Below are 23488 nucleotides of genomic sequence, written 5' to 3'. Positions count from 1 at the left end.
GTTTCCCACATTGCTGTGGGATTTTATCAGCTCGTGCCTTCCTTACACCCTCAGTGAGTCTGCTGAGGAATCAGCCCCGGTGAATGAGTAACGCAGCTCCGCAGCTGGGAGGGTGCGATTCGTTTGTCGGAGTAGTAATAAACCAAAGGTCTCATCTTGGGTTATCTTGGTCTTCTGGACCTGGACTTACCCCGAGCAGAGCTCTGTGGGGGTGGCTGGAAGTTGGGCAAACCCTGGGCACCCAGCCTTGTGTGTCAGCACCTCTCAGGCTGCTCTGCTTCTCTGAAGCATTCAGTGTTTGTGGTGAGGGACTCAGGTGAAGACTAACCCGCCCCACTTCGTAATTAATGCTGGCATTTGCTTTGCTTCGTTTAATTATGCACAACTCACATGCAATTAAAAACACTCTTTCCCTTCAGCGAAGTAGGAATCTCTGGAATAAACCAGATGGGTGGGAACTCTTTGGAAAACGCAGCAAACCCCAAACTCGGTGTAATGGGAGGGTTTTTCAGGCAGAGTCATTTTTGCACCGACAGCAGCGTCGCCGCTGGATAAAAGTCTGTTGTAAAGAGCTTGCTGCAGGTGTGGATGTGAAGAGTGAAAGGTGTGAGGGCTTCAAGCAAAAGCATTTGTGTTTGCAGCCAGGACAGGCTGAGCGGGTTGCGTTGGGCAAAGTAATCTCGGGAGCGGCTGGAAATTCCAGTGGATAAAGTTAATGGCCGTTCCAGTGGATGTGGAAATGGAAATAAAATAGCACCTTATAACACTGCAGCTGCTTTCCCTGGCGTGGCCCCTGCCTCGCTGTGAGTAACCGCCTTTGTGAAGCTCAGTGGTGCTCTTATCTCCAGAATCCATGGGGTTTTTTCCTGAGTGGAGCAGTTGTGTTGAGCTCCTGACAACTGCAGAGGTCTTGGAGCCCTCCATTGTCAATTAGCAGCTTCTTGGTAATACGGCCTTAAAAAGGGGGAGGAAGGGAAAACAAATACATCTGATTTTTAATTGCCTCAGCAGAGCAGGGCCTTGGGTGTTGGAATATTTTAGCACCTGCCCAGCTCAACAGTTGCTTATTGTTCCCGGGTTTTACAGCAGAGCCTGAAATGCCGGCGTGCAGCTGTGGGCAGGCAGGGATTGCGTGAAGGGCTGGGACCAGGCAGCAGGAAACCTCAGAGGTGCCAGGAGAGATTTCTGGGCTTGCTGAGAAAAGTTGAGGATCATTCAGCATGGAAGTGTTTGCAGGTGAAGCGAGCCGTGCTTCAGTGCCAGATTTCAGGGCTGTTCGGCTCTGGAGGGTTTGCTGTGTGAGCTGTACATTCTGTCTGGGATGTTGGAGCACCGAAGGCAGTGCTGGAGCCTTGCCATTCTCCTGTCCCCTTTTTGCTGGGGTGGAGGAAGAGGATGAGCCAGATTCTGTTTCTGTGTGTCAGCAGCAAAGCTGCTGCCCGATCCCAACGCCAGACCCACAGCAGCAGAGCTTGGCATGCGTGTGCTTTGCGCCTGCTGTTGATGTTTAATTAAGAAAATACCTCCCCCCCCCCAGTTTTATCTTGATTTCCTGGGGCTAGATTAAGGTGGTCATGCTGCTGCAGGGGAGGGCATAGGGCAGTGCTCAGGGTGGCGGCTCTGAGAGCGTGGATTTCTACAAGATCCTCTCCCTGGCCGTGATCCAGAGCCATTACATCTGCTGGCTTCAGGGCATTCTGGATCCTTCCCTTTCTGCCATCTTCTCGGAGATTTTTATGGTCAGCAGTTGCAGTTTATGGGTGGGGGGCTAACGATGCATAGGACCCCCTGTCTTCAATGCTTGCTGTTTCTTTTCTCCTCCAAGCAGCTCCAAAGGCCGAGAAGTTTGTTAGTGTTTAGTAACTGGGGAGGACACTTTACCACCAGCTCTGGAGAATTGCAACAATCTTGTTTAAGGGGAAAAGAAAGAAACGCATGTTTTTTCACAAGCTTTGAATCTCCCGTGCTTCATTTTATTTTTGTTTTAAGAGACACTTCTGCCCGAAGTGTTAAAAACACACCCTTGGAGCTGCTGCAGCAAAGCTGATCCTAGGGCATAGTAAAAGGTTTAATGTATTTTTGTAGGATCCCATTACAATTCCCACGAGAGAACCCTGCTAAGGAAAACAGAAGTACAAAAAAAGTTCAACATTTGTTAAAAAAAAAAAAAAAAGGCAGAACCGAGCCCACTCTCCAGGTATTACCGACTGCATCACATTTAACAGGTAAAAGATGTTTGAGCTCGATGTGACTCGTTGGTGCAGCTGCTATCACTGGATAATGTGCCTTTACAGCCTGCCAGCTCTGTGTCAGAGACGTGCAACTACATGTGGCTGGTTTCTTTCCTCCCCCATCCTGGAAAAATAAATCCCTACTGTCTAGCCACGGAGGAGTAGGCATTTTTTCCCCAATATAATCTTTGGTATTCCTATAGAAAGCACTAGATATAAACACTGGGGCAGGTACCTTTGAGTAAATAAGCCAAGCGTGGCAGAAGGGGGCTCTGCCTGATCTTGGAAGCAGGGGAGGATTTATGGGGTAGATTTGAGGATTTTCCAAGCTTTGTCTCTTTCTGACCAGTCCGAGCCATATATCATTACAGGGAAGGTTCAGACCTGCAGCACTTTGCCCTGGTGTAGGGACAGCCACGTTGTTGGGACAGGAGATGACAGAAAGGCTTCCCAGGTGACACGGCAGCGGTGCAGAGGAGGGGGACAGCAGGGTGGCCCCTTGGGTTGGGAGGGTGGTGGTCCTGCTCCAGGACGGGCACCATGCCCAGCAGCCGAGCCTTTGGGTCTGCGGAGACCTGAGATGATGGAGTGCAAGGTCACCTGGCCTCCCCGCATGGATCCTTCTGGAAAACCGAGCCCTGTCCTCCTCAGGTGGTTTGCAGTCATGGAGTGGGCGAGAGCAGAGGTAGTTTATTTTCTAAAGGCTGCTTTCCCTTTGTCCCCAGATCTCAGGAGCTGCACCTGAGGACCGAGGGGCATTCCTATCTCTCTGACCTGACCAAGCCATCGGACTTGGAGTTCATTGAAACCAAGAGGCCACGGCTGGACCTGCTGCAGGACCCCCTGATGCGGCACTCGCCTCTCCTGAACCAGAGCCAGCAGGGAGGCACAGAGGATCTCTCAAAGGTAAGGGGCTGATGGCCTGTGCCACCAGCTGGGTGTGTTTTGGGCTTGGTAGAGCCGCCTTCGAGGCTCTGAGCTGCTGCTGAATTCAGTGTGGATCGTGGTTCCCAGTTCATCAAGCAGTGCCTGGAGGTATTGGATGGTTTTCCCTGAGGTGGGGTAACCGTTTTGGGGGAACAGAAACATTTCAGCTTTCCCCATAACTGTTACAGTCATGGGCTTTTTTTACTGGGCTGTTAGGAGCACCAGAACAGTTTGGAAGCTCCTGTAGGCTGAATTAAGGATGGTCATGTCTGGCTTTTCTGGATACTCTGCCTTGATTTGATTTTTACTTGACGCTTCTCATTTATCACATGTCTTTATTTAATATTGGTGTTTGAAGGGCTGGAATGGCTTTCTGGTGGTTCCTTAATGTAATCTTCCCTAGGAAAGCCTCCCTTGTCCCAGTCTCATTTAACAAAGCAAATCGTTTACTTACAATTGTCCCCTCTGCGCATGGAATAAATGTTGCAAAGAGAAATCCCTTGCTTGTGAGCCTGTTTGGATTTACTTTCATCTCCTCTTGGGGTAAATTGTGTTTGATTTTACCTCCAGTTTGGACATGCTCCTGGTTGGCAGGAGAGTCTTGCCGGATAAATGTGCTGGGTGCAGCTGACTCTGGTGTCGGTGCTGAGGGTTGCTGCAGCTGCAGGCTGGGCTTGGGAATTGCCTGAGCCCTCAGTGAAGTGCAAGGGAAGTCGCATTCATAGCCAGGAAGATGGGAATGGTTTGCTGTATCCCTGTAGGAGCTGAGTGAAATAACACATGAACAAGAAAGCTCTTCCTTGGGAATGCTGGGATAGTCAGACATTTCTTATCCGTACAGTACTGATGGGCTTTACCTGAGATCCCTCTGACCTCTCTTTTATGAGAAGGGCATGTAATTCTGGGGTAGTCCAGATGCCAAGGGAGTCCTGAGGGCTCTGAGGCATCCTCAGGGGATGTTGGTTGGGTGGCTGATGGGGAAAATGCACTGTTGTCCATGAAACAAAAAATAACCCTCTCCAAAGATATGAGGACACCAGGATGACTTTTCTGTCTTCGCTTTATTCCCACCAGCAGTGCTGTTCTGCCTCTCACCGGAAAACCACGGATTGTCTCAACTATTTGTTTCTAATAGGCAGAGCTGCTCTTGAGGAATCAGTTCATCAGTTTAGGGGCTGCAGTTGCTTCTTGGTCTGTGACACATTTCCAAGAAGCACATGCGTTTTATGGGGCTTAAAACATTTGTTAATGAAAGAGAGAGAGCGGAGATGCAATTCAGCAAGACAAGATTATGCTTTTAGTGGAGCTATTTGTAATCTTAGAGTCTGGAAGGAAGAAGAAAATGTGGTGTCCTTGAGTGGAGCTGGGATTAGTCGCTCTAAACTAGCAGGGGCTGCTTCCAGAATGGGTTTGATGGAGCTCACTGCGAGACTGGATGATCTCCGTGCTGTTCAAGTGACTGGGAGCAGAAGGCAGGGGCACAGGGTCTGTCAGCCTTTGCACCTTGGGAATGGGGTTAACAGCTGTCTTCTGGCATTAGTCCTGTGCAGTTGTCCTCTCAGACTAGTCTATATACTGCTGGTGGACGTTAAGATTGTGGAAAAGCTCCTGAAGCCAATGTTTGCTTTACTCTGAGCCTCAGCATGTTGGAGGAGCTGCTCTGGCTGTGTGTCCAGGGGAAAAGCAAAGAGCTCTGGGCACAGCTCTGGGCACTGGCAGATCTGGGCTGTGGACACAGGTAAAACCTCTTCTTGTAGCCACGCTAAGCCAGCCACAGCTGAGTTCAGCACTGGGCTCTGAACTCACCACCTAGGACCGATAAAGACCTTCCTGAGAGTGTGTCCTTCCTGTGTCCCGGAGCAGTGGCACACGCATGGTGGCAGGATGTGTGTCCCAGTGACCAGAGCTGGAGAGAGATATTTGCTGTTCTGTCTGTGCTGCTGACTCAGTGTCTGACGAAGTCGCTCAATACTTTATCTAGGGCAGCTCTGCCAGCTGGGTGAGCTCTTTGGGTGAGATGCACCACGTGAGCCCAGTATTGCTAAACACACTGCTGGTTGTTTAGACGGAGTATCCCAGGAGTTGTTCGCTTACCCGTTACCCCATTCCTCGTCGTTGCAGTCACTGCGTGGGGAGGAGCTCAATTGACTCGCTGGGGTAATAGTGCTAGGACTGGTTTTCATGGTGATTTTGCAGATTGAGCTCGTTTTTGCACGGTAAGAGCTCCACAAAGCCCTCAATAAAAAGGGTAGGGGTTTGGTTACACACTCTGGGCGCCAGCCTGTCTGTCCCAGGGGATGTCACTGAAATGGATGTTGCTTTTGGGCAGTGGATACGTCTTGGTCTCCCCTGGTTTCAGAGCAGCCATTGAGCTGAGATGCAGAATCAGGTCCGCAGTGGGATGTAAGTTTAGCACATCCCTGATAACCATTGATAACTGGATTTACCGATCTTCAGCCCAGGGGAGAGAAGTCAGCACCATTCCTGCACATTTCCAAGGCCTTTGTTTAGAGCCGTAATCTATGTTCTGAACACAGACGGAACAATTGATGGGGCAGCTGCTGGTAACAGGCTTCAGAGTTTTCCCTCCCCTGAAGAGAAATGGATTTCTCATGTATTTTGTTCCTCACCTACCTCTCCCAAACAGGAGGAGAGCTGGGCCCCTTAAACCCTGTTCAGTATCACTGCAGCCTCACTCCAAGCAAGGCTGTAAGGAGAAGCTCTTGGATCAGTGCATTTTCCCTGGAGAAGGCAGACACAATTTTGGGCAGTGTTCCTTTCAAAAGCAGCAGCTTTCAGCTAAATCTCACTTGGACAAGTAAAAAATACTACCTTTCCTTATGAACCTCACATTGCTCATATCCTCAAACACTGCTGTTTCTTTTCAAGCCAGAGGCTGAAGGTTGTTTTCTTGCCTGCTTTACCTCACTTCAGCATCTTTTTCCCTGCTGTTGTGTGTTGTCATGCTGCTTCAGTGCTGTGCACAGCTGCTGCTGCCCATGATCCTGCCTCACAGGGACGGTGACCATGGCAAATGTGGTCAATCAGTGCCTGCTCTCCCCTCTCCAGAGCTGGAGCTTCATCCTGCCTCTCCCCTTCCATCTCTTCTTATTCCTGTTGTGCTTTCACTGTTCCTCTCCCCATTTTTATGGCTGCTCTTCCACCACATACGTGGTTTGCTGCTCCTTCCTATAGGATGTGAGTCAGTTGTGATCTGCATTTAGTCCCCTTGCAAGGGCTGGCTGGCTGCACTTATGAGTGGCCTATTGCTGCGACAGGAATTCACTTACAGGGAGCCATGTAATCCCAGGGGAATGGGGCTGGGTGGAGGCTTAGGAAACCTGAACCTTGCTGCCATCTGCCCTGGCAGGCTGCTGGTCACAGGGTAAGTCTCTTCCCCTTTCTCTATCTCAGATTTCCCCATCTGTACAAGGGACAATGCTACTTCCCTCTTTTGTAAAATAATTAACAACTGTGGATGGAAAAAAAGGCAATTAAGAAGCCATGTGCTGTTAAGACTTGGACTCTGCTTTACATTGTTCAGAGGTTTTAATTTCTTCCCTTTCTGCATGAGTATTTTTGTTGTGTTATGGACTGAAAAATGGAGTAGGGAGAGTGTAGGGGGGGAGTGGCCTTGGAAAAGACAGTGCTAAGGTCAGGAAATAGGTATGGCAAAACAGAAATTAGGGCAGAGGGTATTTTGCTTTCATGCATATCAATGTAGCTTTAAAAGCAATTAATTGAAAAAGGAGGAATTAACACATTTGAAATGCCTTTTTAATGATGCATTGAAGCCAGCAGCGTACATGCCAAATTTCACACTGGCTGCCCGTTCCAGAGCCCAATTTACAATGAACTCCTGGAAGACGGGCTGTGGGATGGAAAAGGCTCTTGGCCAGCCTGCTAACTCCTGCCCTGGCCGTGGGCTGGCAGGGCACCGAGGACAGCAGAGGGGCCTTTCGGGAGCTCTGCTTTCCTCCTCACTGCACTGGCCGGTGCCTTGGCAGTGCTGCCCCGTCCCTCCACAAATACACCAGGGGAGAGGAGCGGGAGGCTCAGGGCTCGGGCAGCAGGGTTTGCCCTGGTGTGGGGTGGAGGAGCAGTGCCACAGCTCCCAGCACACATCGCTGGGCCGGCTGGTAAATCACCAGTTGAGTTTCTGCTCCCTGGCTTTGTTATGGGAACATCGATCTGTTGCTGGGATTAACCTCTCAGAGTTTCCAGTGGGTTGGTCTCGCAGTTATTAATGAAACTGGCTGGAACTCGTGTTGACCTTGGCAGAGGCCCCAGTTGGCTTGGAGGTAACTGGCAAAAGCATAATCTCTAATTGAGTAATCCAGGGCTGGGGGAAGGGAGCGGAGGGGGTGCGCTTTGAACTGGGAGAGCCGCGCTGCACCGGTGGGACGCGTGGGAGTGGAGCGCTCGGCCCGGCGCTGAGCGCGGCGGTCGCCGAGGGAATCAGCCGGCACAGCCAGGCAGCGTCTCTGTTCCGGCACCCCAGGCCTTCCCTCCTGGAGAAAACAGCCCGGAATTCCAGCGCCTCCCCGTGATTTATTGCCGTGGAACAATAGCGCGGAGGGGCTGGGGAATGGAACAAGCTGTGAGCGTCGGCCGGCCCTGGATGTGTGTCCTGCCATAGCCTCTGAGTTTGCAGCGGGGATCACTCTGGGCTCTCCCTTCCCCACGGGAGGTTTGTTTTTCACTTGAGCAAAAGAGCTCTGGGCTTGTTTCTTGGGTTTTTGGGGAATGTCTGCAAGCGGGGAGGGAGAGACAGAGCCAGTCTGGTTTCCCCAGCCGTGCATCTCTGCCGTGAGAGAGGGAGATGCTTCCTTGGCCAGCTGTGGCCAAGCCCTGCAGGACACCCAGGCAGAGGGATCTGTGGAGCTGTGCTAGCACCGAGGGACAGGGGACACACCACTGCTGCCAGCACCCTGGTGCTCCATCCCAGTTATCCCGAACCCAAGTGAGATGCAGAGATCTGTGCCCGGGCCTGGCTTGACCAGCCCTGTGGGAAATGAAATTCCTCAAATGCTCTGCCATGGAAAGAACTTCTTGTCCTGTGGACTGTGGAGTGCTCCTGCACATGCTGTGTGGCCTCCCCACCGCTTCTTGGAGGAGTGGACTTGGGTAGAAGTAGCTCTAACCTCGGATCCGAGCAGTGAAATGAAACAATTTTAGCGGGTACAAACACACCTACGTCTTTCCTGCTTTTGTCCTCCTTCCCCTGCAGAGAACAGCAGTCCTTGTTGACTCTGCTCGCAGCTGGGCTCTCCCCGCGCAGCTGAGCCAGTGGAGTTGGGCACCCATCAGGAGCGAGTGCCGTGGGGTTGTGGAGTCCAGCAGCTCGAGTGGAGCTGGGGTTGTCGAGTCAGGAGGATCCTCCTGTGACGTGTTTGACACCCACCCATCTGCCGTGTGCTTGCTCACACTGTCGACTTGTGCCTGATAAAAATCTGGTTGCAAAAAAAACCCGATTTGGTGGGGTGGGGAATTTACGTTAGCGGAGCAGTGATTCAAAGCTATTTCTGGGAAGATGAGGGACACGTTGGCATTCTCTGTCATTCCAAACATATTTAAAAGCTGAAATATTTGCGTTGTTCACGTTGCCACAGCACAAACACTTCTGGCTAGATTTCCCCTCCTGCTTTCCTCCCTGCTCTGAAGATAATTTCCAGATCATGGGAGGATGGGATGAGTGTCAGTGTGTCAACCCCTGCGCAGCTGCATGTGAACACACACCTTTGGGAGCGTGTGCCTGTGGTGTGCAAGCAGAGCGGCTCTCCTGGCACGCCTGGCAGTCCCTTCCATTGCCCACTGTGCCAGGATGGCTGCAGGGGCTGCTCAGCAGCCCATGCCATGCACCAGTGTGGTCAGGCAGCCAAGGGAAGAGCCTGAGGAATGTTGTATCTGGAATCTCCGTCCCAAGCATGGACTGATGCTGGCTTCATTGGAAAAACAGATGCTTTTGGGCGTTGCATAGTCCTTGTGAGATGTTTGGCTCCTCCATCTGGACCTGGGCTGAGGGGCAAAGGAAAGGAGCACCATGGTTGCAAGACAACTGGTTTAATTCCATTTATCAGCTGAAGTTCCTGGGGCCAAAGAACTGAACTATGGTCTGAGAGGCTCGAGTATGGAAGGAAAAGCCCTCATGGGCTGCAGAAACATTCCAGAGGTGGGATGTAAAATCCTTTGACCTTTCCTTGAGCTTGTCTGCAGCCGGGTTCTCCCCTGCCCTGTCTGCTCCATCCTGCAGCGGTCCTCGAGCCACAGACAGCAGGGCCAAGGCTCAGTGCAGCTGGAAAACCAACAGGGGAACCGATGGTGCCTCTAGCACAGGTTGTTTCACACTTCTCCAGCTCGTTTGTGGTGACCGAGATCCAAAACAACCTTTTAAATTGCCTTTCAAGCCACAGCGGTGGCGAAGGACGGTGTGATAAGACTGACTCCTTCTGGGGAACCTGCTTCATCATTTACATAATTGGACTTTTCTCTTCCACTCAGTCAATATTACAGGGCTCGCGCAGTGCGACATCTCACCTGATCTGCTGGAGGGAAGGAAAGTCCCCTGACTTTGTGTGCCTCACCCCTGTAATTGGAAGAAATATTTCTGGCTCTGTGCTTGCAGTAGGCAGTTTGCTGAGCTGGGTTTGCTGTGTGGATTCATGGAGGTTTTTCTTCTCCCTCTATGCAGTGTTTGTACATGTTTTATCTGATAGCAAGAATTCTCATGTGCCCGGTTTTGTCCTGGGAATGGAGGATAGAGGAGAGCTGGTTTGCTTCTTTGTCAGTGCTCAGGTGGGACTTAGGAAATAGTGTTGGTGTGGCAGGAACTGATACTGGTCTCCAGTGCATTAGGATGGTGTGGGGTGAGGACAGCTGTGCCAGCCACCATTTTTGCCTGTGCTCAACCAGTTGTGTTCATTTGTGTTTAAAAAGAACCCCTCTCCTGGAATAAAAGTCAAGGGAAGAATTTGGTCCTGGTAACAAGAAGGACATCCTGGCTATTTTTTTTCCCCTTGCAGTCTCATCCTGATGTGTTTTTCTTCTTTTCCCTCATGTTCCGGGAGGGGTTGTGGGTGCTCCTGGGCAGGGAACATTGCTCCTGCTCCCCCCAGACCCAGGCACACTCCAGGATGGGTTATGTGGGATCTGTCCAGTTAGTGCGGGTGACCAAGCAGCAGGAGATTACCAATTTGCAGGCATGTACATCTCACAGATGTTGTTCAGCATCCCTGCATGCCCCTCCTACCCAAGGCACTTCCTGGGGGCAACTTGGGTGTCTTCTCCGTGGACGGACAGCGCCGAGCACGTTTTTGGCACTGTACTTCTCCGTGGCTGGGAAGTGCAGCCCATCAGCAGCCCTGACTCACACAACAAAAGCCAGTGAGATGTGACACCCATCAGATTGATTCTGGGTGCTGTGTTTTGAGGAGGAGGGTATTTCATGCTAATACCTTCCTTCCCAGCGTGGGGTGGAAGCTGTGGAGAAGATACAACAGCAATCGATGGCGTTTGCCTGCTGCTGCTCGAGGGGATGGAGTGGGGGAGTGATTTCAGAGATGGATTTGGCAGAGATGAGGTGCTGCTCTTTGTGCCTGTGGTGATGGAGCTGTAATAACATATTGAACATGGCAACAGCCCTTGCTAAAGCTCTGTGACTTCACGTTCGTGCTTCATGGAGCCTCATCTCTTAACAACACCCTGAGCATCCATAACAAGAGAGGAACTGTCGAGTGCCAAAGGGCCTAGTTAAAATCACTCGCTGAAAACTTCCATTCTTTTGGACCTAAACTTGCTTTTTAAACAGAAAAACTCCTTGGCTGTGTTTTAGGCAGAGCACACTGAGAGGGTTTTTTGGCTCTGCAGCCTCGTGCTGCATGGGGGGGCCGGGGGGCGATGGACGCTGGTGTGTGTCAGGAATGCTGGCTGCGTGCTCGGCGAGCAGAGAGGGGTTGTTTTAGGACAAGCTGACAGGCCCTTGGCTTGTTCTGCTGCTCTCGAAAAATGTAATTCTAATTCTTGGCACCTTTCTCCAGGAGGATAAGGAGCGAGAGCACAGTGGAGCCTATTCCCTCTGTCCTTGGAAATGGGCTTTTACCCAGGGGCAGAGCTGGCTCAGGGCAGGAGCAATGTGCTCTGTCCTAGCCCAGGAGCAAAAGTAGAAATCAGTGAGGGAGAAGCAGTGTGGGATGAAATGACCTGAACCATCTCCTGCAGTCCTGACCTCAGTCTTGTTACTCTTTGGTCATCTCAGTGCTCTGACAGCATTTTCTGCGGGTGCCAGGTTCTGCCTGCCTTCCGCTGGCCTTAATCCTGCACCTGGTACCCTTTCCTGAGAGGAGGAAGCACACTGTCCTCTGGCCGTGCCAAGCAGGAGAGGAGGAGATGGGCAGTGGTTGTGGTGTTTGCCAGTCCTCTGCTGCGTCCTGAGGGATTCTCCCAGGGCTGCAGAGCCTGTGGCATCCTGCTCCAGCACATGCCCACAGCAGATTTCTCTGCTGCCCTGGCACTCTGTCCCATCCTCTGCCTGCACGGCAATGCTTCCTTGGACTTGACTTTGAGCAACGTGCTCTGGTCACTGCCCCAACAGGGTCTGATTCCTCTCCTCCTGTGCCGTTCCCTGAGGAGCAGCAGTGATCCTTTCTGCCGTCTGACCTCCACTTTGGACGCTGCTGTTCCCATGACTGCTTCAAAAAGAACCATTGCCTTGTGCAGATCAAGCTGTCCCACGTGGTTACGTGACCAAACCAAGCACAGGCTTTTATTTCAAGCTGCTTTTCAGGTCTGTGTTCTTTTATCTCATGCCAGCCATCTCAGGTATGATGGAGAACAGATCTCCCCCAGCAGCTAATGTGTTTCTGCCTCGGCAGCAGAGAGAGTGGCAGATGTAAACACAGGAACGTTGCAGGCTTTCAAACACTAAGAACTGCTAAAGAATGGGCAGGTATGTGTATATAAATATATACAGTGCATTATGTGAAAGGCTTTCAATATGTTTGGAGAGAGATTTGTAAATTCGTGAATTCATGCGCGTATACTTTTTAGAAGTTTTTAAGTAATTGAAAAGCCTACATTTTTATATATATACACACAAATACATATCTGTATATTTATATATGCTGCTTCCTATTCTTGTAAGCTGTTTTTTCAAAGGCTTCTTCTAGCCTTGTTCAGTGATTCTGCCTTCATCTGCCACAAGGAGAAAGACTCCCAGTCTCGAGCAAAGCTAAATATTGATTTGAGTCAATCTGGGTGCACTTGGAGACATCACTAGTGTTCATGAATGCAGCATAATCACTGATTGGAGTGGGGAAATTTCATCATAAAGGCCCCAAAAGGGAGGTTTATTATTGCTTTCTTCCAAATGCCTGAATTTTATTAGCTTCAGTCATTCTTGGCAGGGCAGTGGAATGGGATTTTATAGTTAGCAAAGGAAAAGTAAACACAGTAATCATTTCACAGCCCTATGCCTGCCAAACCAAGATGGAAATTCCAGCCTTGGTGGGAAGCTGCTGCTTTGCTAACAGATAATAACAAATTCACTGTGGGCTTATTCTTGCTATGGGAGCTGAGACGTTCAGGTTTTTCTGTAATGGCCTGGTCTGGGGAAGCAGAGGTGCTTCATGGTTTTCTGCAGGAGCAGGCTGGGCAGAGGTTTGTGGTTTGAGCAACTCCCGCAGCCATTCACAGGTAGAAGTGGTGTTTCTGCTCTGAGCCTTTGGGAACTGCTCTGTCCCGTGCTCTGGTTGGTTTTCGGTTTTCCTGTGGTCAGTCGGGCTCTGATCACAGAGCTGGGTGATGCTGAAGGTGTGACACATTTGAGACACCGCGATGCGCCTGACACCATCTCTAACTGCTGAATGGAGGGGAGGGTTATTATGGCAAAAAAAACTCTCCGTGGAAACCCAAAACTCTCACGTCAGGTTTATGCCGCGTGTGTTCCTGGGTGTGTTGAGGTGCAGGGCTTGGCTGCCAGCTGAGCTCTGGAGCAGCACCTGCCTGTGTTTCCTGGGGGATGCTGCTTCCTCCCACCCTCCTGCCCCGCTGGGAGTGGCCGGCGCTGTCCCTCCGCCACAGGATGCGACCTCCTGATGGAAAACCAGGCGGAGCGGCGGAGGAAATGGCTCCTCAAACAAGCGGCCAATGTCAAGGCAGCCCCTTCCACGTGTCCGCACAATTATTGGAACAATAAAGCATTGAGCGCAGCCGGCCCTGATGGATGGTGCAGCTGACGGCCGCTGTGCACCACCCGTGCTCCCGTCAGCACGCATCCTGCCGGGGTGCTGACGGCAGCAGCTGGGGCTGTGTCCCACCCATGTCCCCTCCTCTGTGTGTGTCCCGGGGTGTGGGGGGTGTTGGGATGGGCGGTGGCTGTGCTCTGTGCGGCCTTGGGGGCTCTCAGGCTGCGGGTGGGTTCCTCAGGCAGAGGTGTTGTCCCCGCTGTGTCCATGATTTTTACAGCAGAGGGATATTTGATGTCCTGCTTCATCTACCTGAGAGCACAGGCAGAATGAAGCTGTCCGTTAGGTGACCCTGGAGACATGGGAGCGAGGAGGTGGTGACGTGCAGGTGGCAGGTGACCTCCTTGGGTTCACTTGGGAGCGGTTACTTCAGTTTGGTGGCACAGTTGGAGCTGGAGCTGCTGGGACTGAGCAGGGCTGTGGTGCTGGGACTCACCGTCCTGTGCTGGGTTTGCTGTGATTCTTGGGAGAGTTGTTGGTGACCTTGGCTCCGTGCGATGGCTCTTGCATGCAAGAGGAGGTCTGGGCTGTCCCACAGCGCACCTCAGCCGCTGCTCAAACCATTTCAGATATTGTTTGCATTTCCTTTTTCCATCGATCTCATCCTCAGTAGGCAGCTCGGTCTGCGGGATTTGGGGAAAATAATTTTGGGTGATGGTTGGGAGGGAGGGAGGGAGGGAGTGTGAGCTGCCTTGAAGAGTATCTCACTCGCAGCTACTGCAGCGGTTAAATAGAGCTGTCTTCAATCATTCCCTTCCCTCCCCTCTAAATCTGATTCCCCTTCAAGCCAACTTCCCAGTATTGATGTTGTGTGCCATCCTGATTAACTCCCAGACAAATCCCTGCTTCACAGGGCTGCCGAGTGCTGCCCTGTGTGCATCCCGCTGGGTTGTGTGTGGCTGAGGAGTCCCTGCTCCTCCTGGGCCTCCTGCCTCCTCCCTGGCAATAGGAGGAAATTTAAATGTTTCTGAAGAGCAACATTTCAATTTCAAAAGCTGTTCGTTCAAGTGCGTCTGGAGTGGGATTTCTCTCCCCCACTCCTCTCTGAATGGGAGCTTTAGAAGTCTCATTTCCTCTGCTTGATAACACCAGGCTGAGAAGGGCTTTTGTCTTTTCATTTCCCCTCAATTTTTTATTTTTAAATCAGTGAGGTTTGGAGAAGCTGCCGTGGTGGATTTTCCCTCCCCCCTCGTCTTTGTTCATGTGCTGGAGGATGCACCTGGCATCGCCCAGTGAATGAGCTGGAGCTTCCTGGGGCACAGCCCACCTGGGAGCGCCCTGTCAGTCGCTCCTGGAGGCAGAGGAGGGGATTTGCTGGCGTGTCCGTGCTGTGGAGCTCCTGGAAGCCGAGGAGGAGGAGGTTTGCTGGCGTGTCCCTGCTGTGTGCTGCCCTTCCCGGCCATCCAAAGGGGGCTCTGGTGTCCCAGCACCCCGGGACAGCGTTGGCTGCGTTGGTGCTGAGCCTGGCTCAGGATCCAGCCCCTCGTTTCCAACACATGACGCTGCAGTGGCTCCAGTCCCGCTGACTGGTTGCCCGCCTGCTTTTTTGGCTGACGTAGCTTTTCCAGTTGGCGTGAAATTGTGTATTTTTGACGGGATGCTCAGCGGAGAGCAGATGTAAGCGGATGTAGTGCCCAGCTCCCGCTCCTGCAGGACTGATGGGTGTGGATGTCGGCACTCTCCCAGCAGTGGAATGGCATTTGTGCTGTTCACTGGAGTATTACACTGGTATAAAGAGGGAATTTTTTTTCTGCAGAAGCCTTTTTTACAGCCCTCGAGCTTGCTTTTCACATGGCATCTAGGCCTGGAGGGCTTTCTACCTGCTTGAGGGACAGCTGGGATTTGGCAGGGACTGTTCCAGCGTCTTCTGTCAGAGGGAACTTGCCTGCTGGGATTAACATGGACCTTGACACTTCATCCCTGCCTGGTTGACATGCTGGAAAGACCCAGAACTTGCTTTACTGCCTGTGGTAATTGAAAAAGGATGAGCGGTATTGCAAAAAATGAGAAAAAAAGGGAGGCTAAAGCTTTCAAAGGTGTGGAGTGAGTGCTCCGTTCCCCTGAGGTTTGTTGGGTTAGGTGACAAGGTGCTTCCTGGGCTGCTGCGGGAGGCTTGGGGATTGTGCCTGCACCCCCAGGTGGGGGGCCCTCCCTAAAGAAACTCCCTGAGCAGCAGGCACAAATAGCAATGCAACAACAGGCTTTGGTGATGGTTCGGAGTTTCCTGTGAGAGCTGCCCGAAATCGGCTGACCCCAGGGAGTGCAAGGGAGGTTTGAGCCCCAGCGAGGAGCCAGGATCTGCCAGGAGCTCCCCATTACCTTTAAGATGTGGTTCTGCAGCCGGGGGTGACCCCCCTGTCTGGCTGAGTGCCAAATTGGGCAATTAAAAATTTCCCTCCCTGCCTTGGCACGTCATGTAATCGGAGGCGTTTTGCGCAGTTTGGTCCTTTTTTTAAGAGGCTTCAAACGTGGGTTGGTGTGTGCAGTGTCAGCACGGGTGGCTGCTGGCTGAACAAATTACTGAAAGAGCATTAAAGTTGCAGATGGAGGAATGGAAGAGCTCGCTGCTCTGTGGGCTACTCTGATAACCTTAACTTCTCCTCCTCTTGTTTTCTGGAAGCAGCAGGAGCCTGTCTTTGCTGTACCTGCCCCTGTTCTGTGCCTGGGACAGGCTCTGTTTTGTGCTCAGAGGGTCCCTGGCTGCACTGCTCCATCCTTATCATCCCGTGGGTGGACTCAGGCTTTCTTTACCTGCCCAAACCGTGTATTTATTCCCAGCTCTTTTGGGGGACTTGCTGTTGGCCTGGAATGCTCCACACACGCTCAGCGTGGTCCTTCCATCTCAGCTTTTTCCTTGCCTTTGCAGAAGTGCAACACCTTCCCTGCAGCTTCCCAGAACCACTCTGCTTGCCTGCTCAGTTCCAAGTCATTCCCCTAAGGCAAGCACCAAGATGAGATTTTTATTATTTTTTTTTTTCTTTTCTTCGGCTTGGACACTTTTTCAGTGTTAACAAAAGGCAAATTGCTGGCAGAGAGTCTTACCAGATGTATCAACTGTACTGAAGATGCTCGAAGAAAAAGTTCCCAGAATCTTTCTGAATGTTGCAGAAAGGCATATTTTCTTGTAAACTTGTTCTTGGAAGTGACAGAGTTGCTTTGGCTGAAATTCCCTGTTTAGGAAAAAAAAAAAAAAAAAAGAAAAGAAAAAGAAAAAAAAAGACTGAAAATGCCTGAAGCCGATTTTCAGCATGGAAAATTTCAGTCCAGACAGTTACTGCTTGGAGAAACTTAAGGTCAACTGAAAATCCAGGGATGCAGAACAGGCGGTGTTGGGGAATTCTTAATGAGAGGTGGAGCAATTAGCTTCTCGTTGTAATGAGTAGATGGGTAGGTGAGAATTCATCACTCCTCGAAGTCAGTGGGGAACGTTCGCATTCAATGCAATTATTATCCACTAATGGGGAAACGCGGGAAGGGAATGAAAGGCACAGCATCCATTTGTCGGGTAATGCCTTCGGCGGCTCTGGGAGTTTGCCCGAGTGAGGCTTTCCGGATTTGACCCGTTATTTTAGGCTGCCTCTGAGGCCGTGTTTGGTGGTGCTGCTGTAGAATTCTGCAGTCCCGAGACCCAGAGGCAGCATCTGTAACACCGCGGAACGGCTCTTCAGAGCACAAGCGAGTTTTGTGAGACCAGATAGAAGAATTTGGTTACTGCACTTAACTGAGGCTCTGGCCGGCGAGGTTTTACCACCCTCGTAAATCTGCCGGGGAGGGGAGGCAGGCAGGGAGGGGTCAGCATTTGGTACTGGTTTTGCAATTAAATTGCTTCAAGCTGTTGAAACATTCGGGAAGTTTTTTGACCTACTTTCGTGCAAGCTTTAGAAATTGTTGGGATGTTTTCTGCTCTGTCTGCCTGGAGTTCAGCTGGATTACGGAGGAAAGGAATTTCGTGGGCCTGCTCATAAAGTCAGATTTATTTTAAAAAATAAATTAAATTAAAAAAAAAAAACCCGAGTTTTGTCTTCAGACAGCTCCTTGGTCTCCAGCTTCATGAATTCCTATGGGAGCACACAGTGGGATGCACCCAGTGAAAGCAATCCCTGGTTTGCACTTGCCATGGAGAGGAGGGATGGAGGAAGGAGGTGGATGATGCCTTGGTCCCACTCCTGGCATCCCTGGGGAGCACTGGCTGGCCTTGCAGGGGAGCACCCATGTGCTCCTGGCTGGGGAGCAGCACCCCAGGTGCTCCCCAGAGCACACCCACGTCTCCAGCCCACCTTGGCAGCCCTTGGAGCACGCGGGGGCGCAGCCCAGCGTGAGCCCAGCAGTATTTAGGAATTAAAACCTCGTTGGAAGGGGCAGGCTGCAGAAAGAGCCGTTAGCACAGCAGATGGCCACGAACAAAAGAATTGCAGTAACTCGATGTACTTTTCACTGCTCGGACTCCCTGTCTTTCTGTACTCATGCATCTCCCTGGGGAGACAAGACTTTAGAGACTTTAGTTTTCAGCTCTGTAACTTTTTCCCTCTGTCAGTGCTGTCATCCCGGGGCTTAAGATACGTCAGAACGTGTTGGACACTTTTCCAATTAAAAAAACCGAATTCGTTTAGTCTGTATTTGGCTCACTTAGGAGTTTCATGTGCATGTTTTTACCTGGTGGAGGAGTGGGGTGTTGCTTTCCTTCTCGGTTCTCATCCCTGGGAGTGTGAGAAGCCCTGGGGGCTCAGTGTCTGCTCAGAGTGTGATGCTGCTCATCCCTGGGCTCCTGGACAGGGAGGATAAGCTGCTGGCTCTGCAGTGTGGCACAGCCCCACATGGATGGGGTTTGGGAGGGGTGTTGGCTGGTGTGGTGCTGGAATATTCACTGGCTCAGTGCTGCTGTGAGAGGCTCAGGTGATCGGAGGCATCCCCACAAGGAGATCCAGTAATCACAAGTTCATGTGCAGTTTTTTTGGGAATTAATTCGAGCACAAATTGAGTGGCCACAGCCTATCCTGCCTGCTTTGGCAATCTTCTCCAGCCCATGAGGACATGAGATGTGTGAGTGGGCAGGAGTTGAAGATAACGCCTCTTAATCCCTCCTGGTGCTCCAGCAGGAAATGCTGCTGCTGGCTGATAATTAGAAAGTGAACAGACTGTGGAAGAGATGATGTTGGCATCCCTAAATCTCTGTCCTGGGCTTGGGGGAACATCACTAATGATCTGGATTAGAGAGGCGGAGAGAGACCCGGGCTCACCGAGGATGATATGTAGGGCAAACACCGTGTGCTGTGCCGGTGATCCCGAGGCTCGTCCCAGGCAAGCAGCTCTGTTCTCTTGGGACACACTGCTGGGCTGTGGAGGTTTGGAAACTCCACCGTGGGGTTTTGAAGAGGCAGCTGACACAGTCAAGGGATCAGCAAGGTCAAAATGCACTTTGCAGCAAGAGGTAGGTGCAGATGGAGCGGAGCTAGTGATCTGCTGTCTCCTGAGGGTGAGAAGCTGCTGAGAAAAATGGCCCTTCAGGAAGGCTGGGCTGCATCCAGCTGTAGGTGCCGAGCTGAAGCAGGGCACAGGTGCCCTTTTAAATCCCTCCAGCTCTCATGACTTCTCTGTGAGTATCACAAGCTGGGTCAGTAATACAAAATAAGCAGGTGGAGATGGGCTGGTGCAGGTTCCAGTGTGATTTTTTCTTGTGGACCAGATGTTGGTGTGTCTGTCTGAAGGCGGGGACATCGTATTTACCTGGAGACTTACTTGCTTCAAGGCATCAATAGGCAGTTGGCTCATCCTTTTCCTTCCTCTCTTTCTTGCATGTTTTTAAAGTCACTGCTTAATAGCGAATAGCAGGCTTGATCCATTAGCTGTGTTGGGAATTTTTATTCCTAAGCATGTAGAAGAAACCCACCCCAAAGTCTGGCCTTGCTCTTTGACAACCTCCTCAGTGATAATTGTTTTCTTCAGTGCCAGCACCTCCTCTTGCTGCAGGGAGGTTTGTGCAGCCTCTGCCCCCCTCACACCCACCCTTGTTATCATATAAATCACAAAACAAGGCCAGGGATAAACAGGAGCTGCAGTAGCTGTTAGCCATGTGTAAAAACAAATCACATGGAAACAGTATAATTACTGAGAAAATACCAACTTGAGTAATGCAGTAATTGTTTCCTTCCCTCCAGCAGATTTATTCCACCTCTCGCGGCTCTTGCTGGTTTGGAAGTCTGTGACTTCACGTTAATAAGGAGAATTTCACATTTCACACTGCACTTGCTCAGGGTATGACACTGTCTAGTGCAGGGGAATATATTTGGAGTGTTTCTTGAGAGCTTTAGGAAGCAGAGCAGGAGTTGAAATGTCTCTGACCGTTGGGGTCTTCCCCATGCTCTGAGTGGACTCTGGTCTTTGCAAACCTCTTTTCAACCCAATTTTGTGATTTATGAGAGCTTCTTTATGCCTTCCATAAATCAATGAGCTCTGCTTTTTGGATGTCAGCACTACACAGACAAGATTTTTTTTTTTTCTCTTTAGTTTTGATTTTTCCTTCTTTTTGCTGCTTGTCATTTTGTTGATTCAGAGAGGTGCTTGTGACATGACAGTGCCCAGTATGTGAGGTCCAAGGACACACTACCTCTCTCTATTGCTGTAATCATCTCCTGATACCAGATGATGATGATGTTTTTGCTGTTATTTGCAGCTCTTTCCCTTACTCAGCTTTGCTTCTCTTTTGCTTCAGATTCCTCAAGGTAAAAAGGTAAAAATGCATCAGGAACCAGGTTTCCAAGGTGTTTTGTGCCAAGTAGGAGTTGAAAGATGCCCTGTCCTGCATATTGGCACATGTGGGATGGGACCTTTTGTTTCATGTGCCCAGTGAGGAGCCTTTCTCTCCTGCATTTTTGGCAGGTAGCTTCCTTTCCTTTAGAAAAACGTACCCACCTACAAGCCACTGCCACTTCCCCTTCCTTTGCCTTAATCTGAGCGAGATTTCATGAACGCCTAATTTATCTTTTGCTTCTTGTGGTTGTCCTGCTCCTCTTGACTTGAAAAAAAAAACCCAAAACCACAAAACAACCCCAGTTGTGGAGAACACAAAGACTTCCCACTGCAGCAGACTGACCATTTCTGATGTCTAATGCTGGGAAAGTAAAACAAGATGAGATCTTCTCTTCAGGATTCTCCAGGAAGCTCTCCTGTTCTTCGGGCTTCTCTTCTGTATGGATGCTGGATACAACCAGCCGAGCTTTTCTGGTGCCTTTGTGCTCCTGGGGTTGGATGGGGCTGAGGCAGGATGGTGACAGAGGGGTTTTGGGGTGCTCCTTGGCTTTCCGTCCCTTGATGGCAGCAGTGGGAAGGGCGTTGGTGGCTGCAGGGACAGGGTGGAGGTCTCACAGCAGGTGCTGTTGAGGAGCTGAGCAGTACCGGGTGGTATCTGCACTCTCACCACGCTCAGCATGAGCTGCAGCAGGGATGGTGAGAAACCCAGAGCCATCATCCCCGAGCCTGGCGAGATGGGGGAGCACAGAGGGGTCCACAGGCCACCATCCAGCTCCATCATGGCAGGAGGACCAGCCTGGGCAGAGGGTCAGCCTTGAGCTTTCACGGGGCTCAGCACGGAGAGGAGGGTGCTCGGTGCAGAACGATGTTGGTTTTCTCCAGGGCTGTTGTAGTGAAGGTGGCAAAGTTGTGTGAACTTCCTGCCTTGTTTGCCTGCCCCCATCCCTCCCTCCTCTCAGCAGCAGCTGCAGTGTGCTGGCTGCCCGGCCTGGCAGCGGTTTAGGGTTACAAACGGAGCCACCGCTCCTCTTCTCCCCCTCCAGGAAAAGAAATCCATCCACTCACTAAGCAAACGAATGGATAAACTTTTAATTAAGGCGCTGGGTGGCTGCCAGAGAGGAGTGTCCTGGGTCAGGGTGGGCTGGTGCTGTGCCGTGATCCCATCCGTGTGGCTCTTGAACAGCTGCTTCATCCCAGGTGCGTTCATCCGCGGTGGGCAGGCTCCTCCAGGCACGCAGCTTGTGTTGGTAGAAATGGGAGCTGCAGAGGGGAAGGGTGGCGTGCAGGAGAGGCAGCCTGGCTGCAGGATGCTCCTGGCATAGCGGCTGGCTGGGCTCAGCAAAGTTGTTGCGCTGCTGGGTTGTTTCAAAGCTGAATGTTTCGTGTGTTTTCCCTCAGCCCGGGGCCATTAGAGCTGCTTGCTCCCCTGTCACGGCCACGGAGGTTTTGCCGATCTCTCCAGTCTCTGACTTGAAGGGTCTTGTTGAGCTGAGAGCCTCTTTACCTGGAATTTGAAAAACGTCAGTTGGGTCTGTTTTTATCTTGACTCACCTCTCCCCTTTTTCTCCATATTTGGATGGGTGCATTCAACATCCAACACTCAGAGTATCCCCAGGGTTCAGGAAGAGATGGAGAAAGGTGGCCATGAAGGAGCTAGGAGGCCTCTTTCCTCCCAGGAGTGTCCTCACACCCCCTTCTCCTTCAGCATGCTTCATGCTGCTCTTGTCTCTGTGGCACTGTCTGAGGAGGACGTGGTGTCTCATTTTTGCACGGAAGATGTAGCCTTGAGCCCTCTGAAGGACAGTGGTGCTGGGAGCTCCTGCGTATGGATGGGTTTATCGGTCCTGTAAGAACATGAGCAGTACTCAAGGTGGTGCGAGCCTCTGAGGTTTTGTCAGGAGGGAGAGCTGCTGTCGTGTCCCTGGGAGAACAACCTGGTTCTCTTTGGAGATGCTGGAGGTTGTGGAGCACTGTGGTGATGTGATCTGACAGCTGGTACTCCCTAGTCTAGCAGGGGTTTTTTTGAGGGTTTTGTGTATCTCAGAAGGCTGGGAATGGGCCAGGGAGCTGTGGGAGGATGAGAGAAGGATCCAGAGTCTCCTGGGAAAAGAGATGATCTGGTTGTTTTCCCCTTCCCAGGACCGTGGCCTCCCTGGCAAACTGGAGCCCGTGTCTCCCGTGAGCCCCGCGCACGCCGAGGCCGAGCTGGACCTGCTGCCCGCCCGGCTCTCCAAGGAGGAGCTCATCCAGAACATGGACCGCGTGGACCGCGAGATCACCATGGTGGAGCAGCAGATCTCCAAGCTGAAGAAGAAGCAGGTAAGAAGCTGTGGTCTGGAGGAGAACATGTTGTCCTTGCTTCTGCATGCCTCCACAGCCCCTGTCCTTGCCCCTGCGTGGCCGCAGAGGGGAAGTGGCAGCGCCAGTGCACCGAGATCTGTGTCCCTGCTCCCTGTTGTGACATGGGTGGTGGCTGCTGTGCCTGCAGTCTGGAGCTTTGGAAACCCAGCTTGTAGTTCTTTGCGTGTCAGAGAACCTAAAAGGGAGAAAAAAGTGTCCTCAGTGCCTTGGCAGTGGATGTGCAAGTGGTGAGCAGCAGAGCTGGAGGCACAGCCTGGGTTGTCCGAGTCATCTGTACAGCCCAGGGTAGCACAAGGTCTTCTTCCTTTCCAGCAACTGTCTCTCCCCAGTGCTGTTGTTGCTGCCAGTACTCAGTGCCGGGCTGTTTAAAATGTTGCTGCAATGACCAAATGACCCTTCCAGCTCATCCAGTCCCCTTTCTCTGGGGCTTTCCAGCTTTGCGGTCTTGAGCAGCATCTGATCCAGCTCTAGCCAGGGCTGTGCTTGAGCAGGGATTTGAATCTGATCTTCCTGGCTGCAGCTTTACCCTGCACAGGAGCACTCCCCAGTAAAAGGATAACCCACTTGGTGTTGGCCTGTACATAATTACCATAAAGCCATTAAGAGATTAATATGACAAAACTTCCAGGGACATCCGTGAAAAAACCCGCAGACTTAAGGGCTTTCACTTCTTAAAGCAAATCACTTCTCTGCCTCTTTTTTTTTTCTGGTTGCTTTATTTTCTTTGCTTGGGATGAGTTTCTGAACTCCCTTATGGCTGCTAATCCCAAACTATGCAGGAGGAATGACCTTTCCCAAGAGGTTGTAGCTCCAGTAGGAATTTGGGAATGGAGCAGAACCTCTACTTGGGCTGTTTGTTGAAGCTCCTTAGAATGAGGACGTGCTTGTTCTTCCCCGTCAGATCTATATTTTCCCATACCAAACACAGTTCCTTTTTGTCCTGCAAGACAAAGCAGGAATATTTTCATTTTGTTTTCAAAC

General features: G+C 51.3%; 1 protein-coding gene across 11 annotated transcripts in view; it reads left to right on the top strand.

Annotated features, from left to right (window-relative positions):
• NCOR2 (nuclear receptor corepressor 2) overlaps positions 1-23488 on the top strand; it is a 227097-nt gene that overhangs the window by 89749 nt on the left and 113860 nt on the right. For all 11 annotated transcript variants that reach the window (XM_066199392.1, XM_066199388.1, XM_066199391.1 and 8 more), the window contains exons 4-5: positions 2957-3137; positions 22286-22465. In XM_066199392.1, the coding sequence (XP_066055489.1) occupies positions 2957-3137; positions 22286-22465 (361 nt within the window). The remainder of the gene's footprint in view (positions 1-2956; positions 3138-22285; positions 22466-23488) is intronic.

This window comes from Chamaea fasciata, unplaced genomic scaffold (genome assembly GCF_029207755.1).
Source record: "Chamaea fasciata isolate MVZ Bird 193981 ecotype frontalis unplaced genomic scaffold, bChaFas1.0.hap1 SCAF_18, whole genome shotgun sequence".
In the NCBI taxonomy this organism is placed as follows: Eukaryota; Metazoa; Chordata; class Aves; order Passeriformes; family Sylviidae; genus Chamaea; species Chamaea fasciata.
The sequence above is the reverse complement of the archived record's forward strand: the minus strand, read 5'-3'. Positions and strand labels throughout refer to the sequence as shown.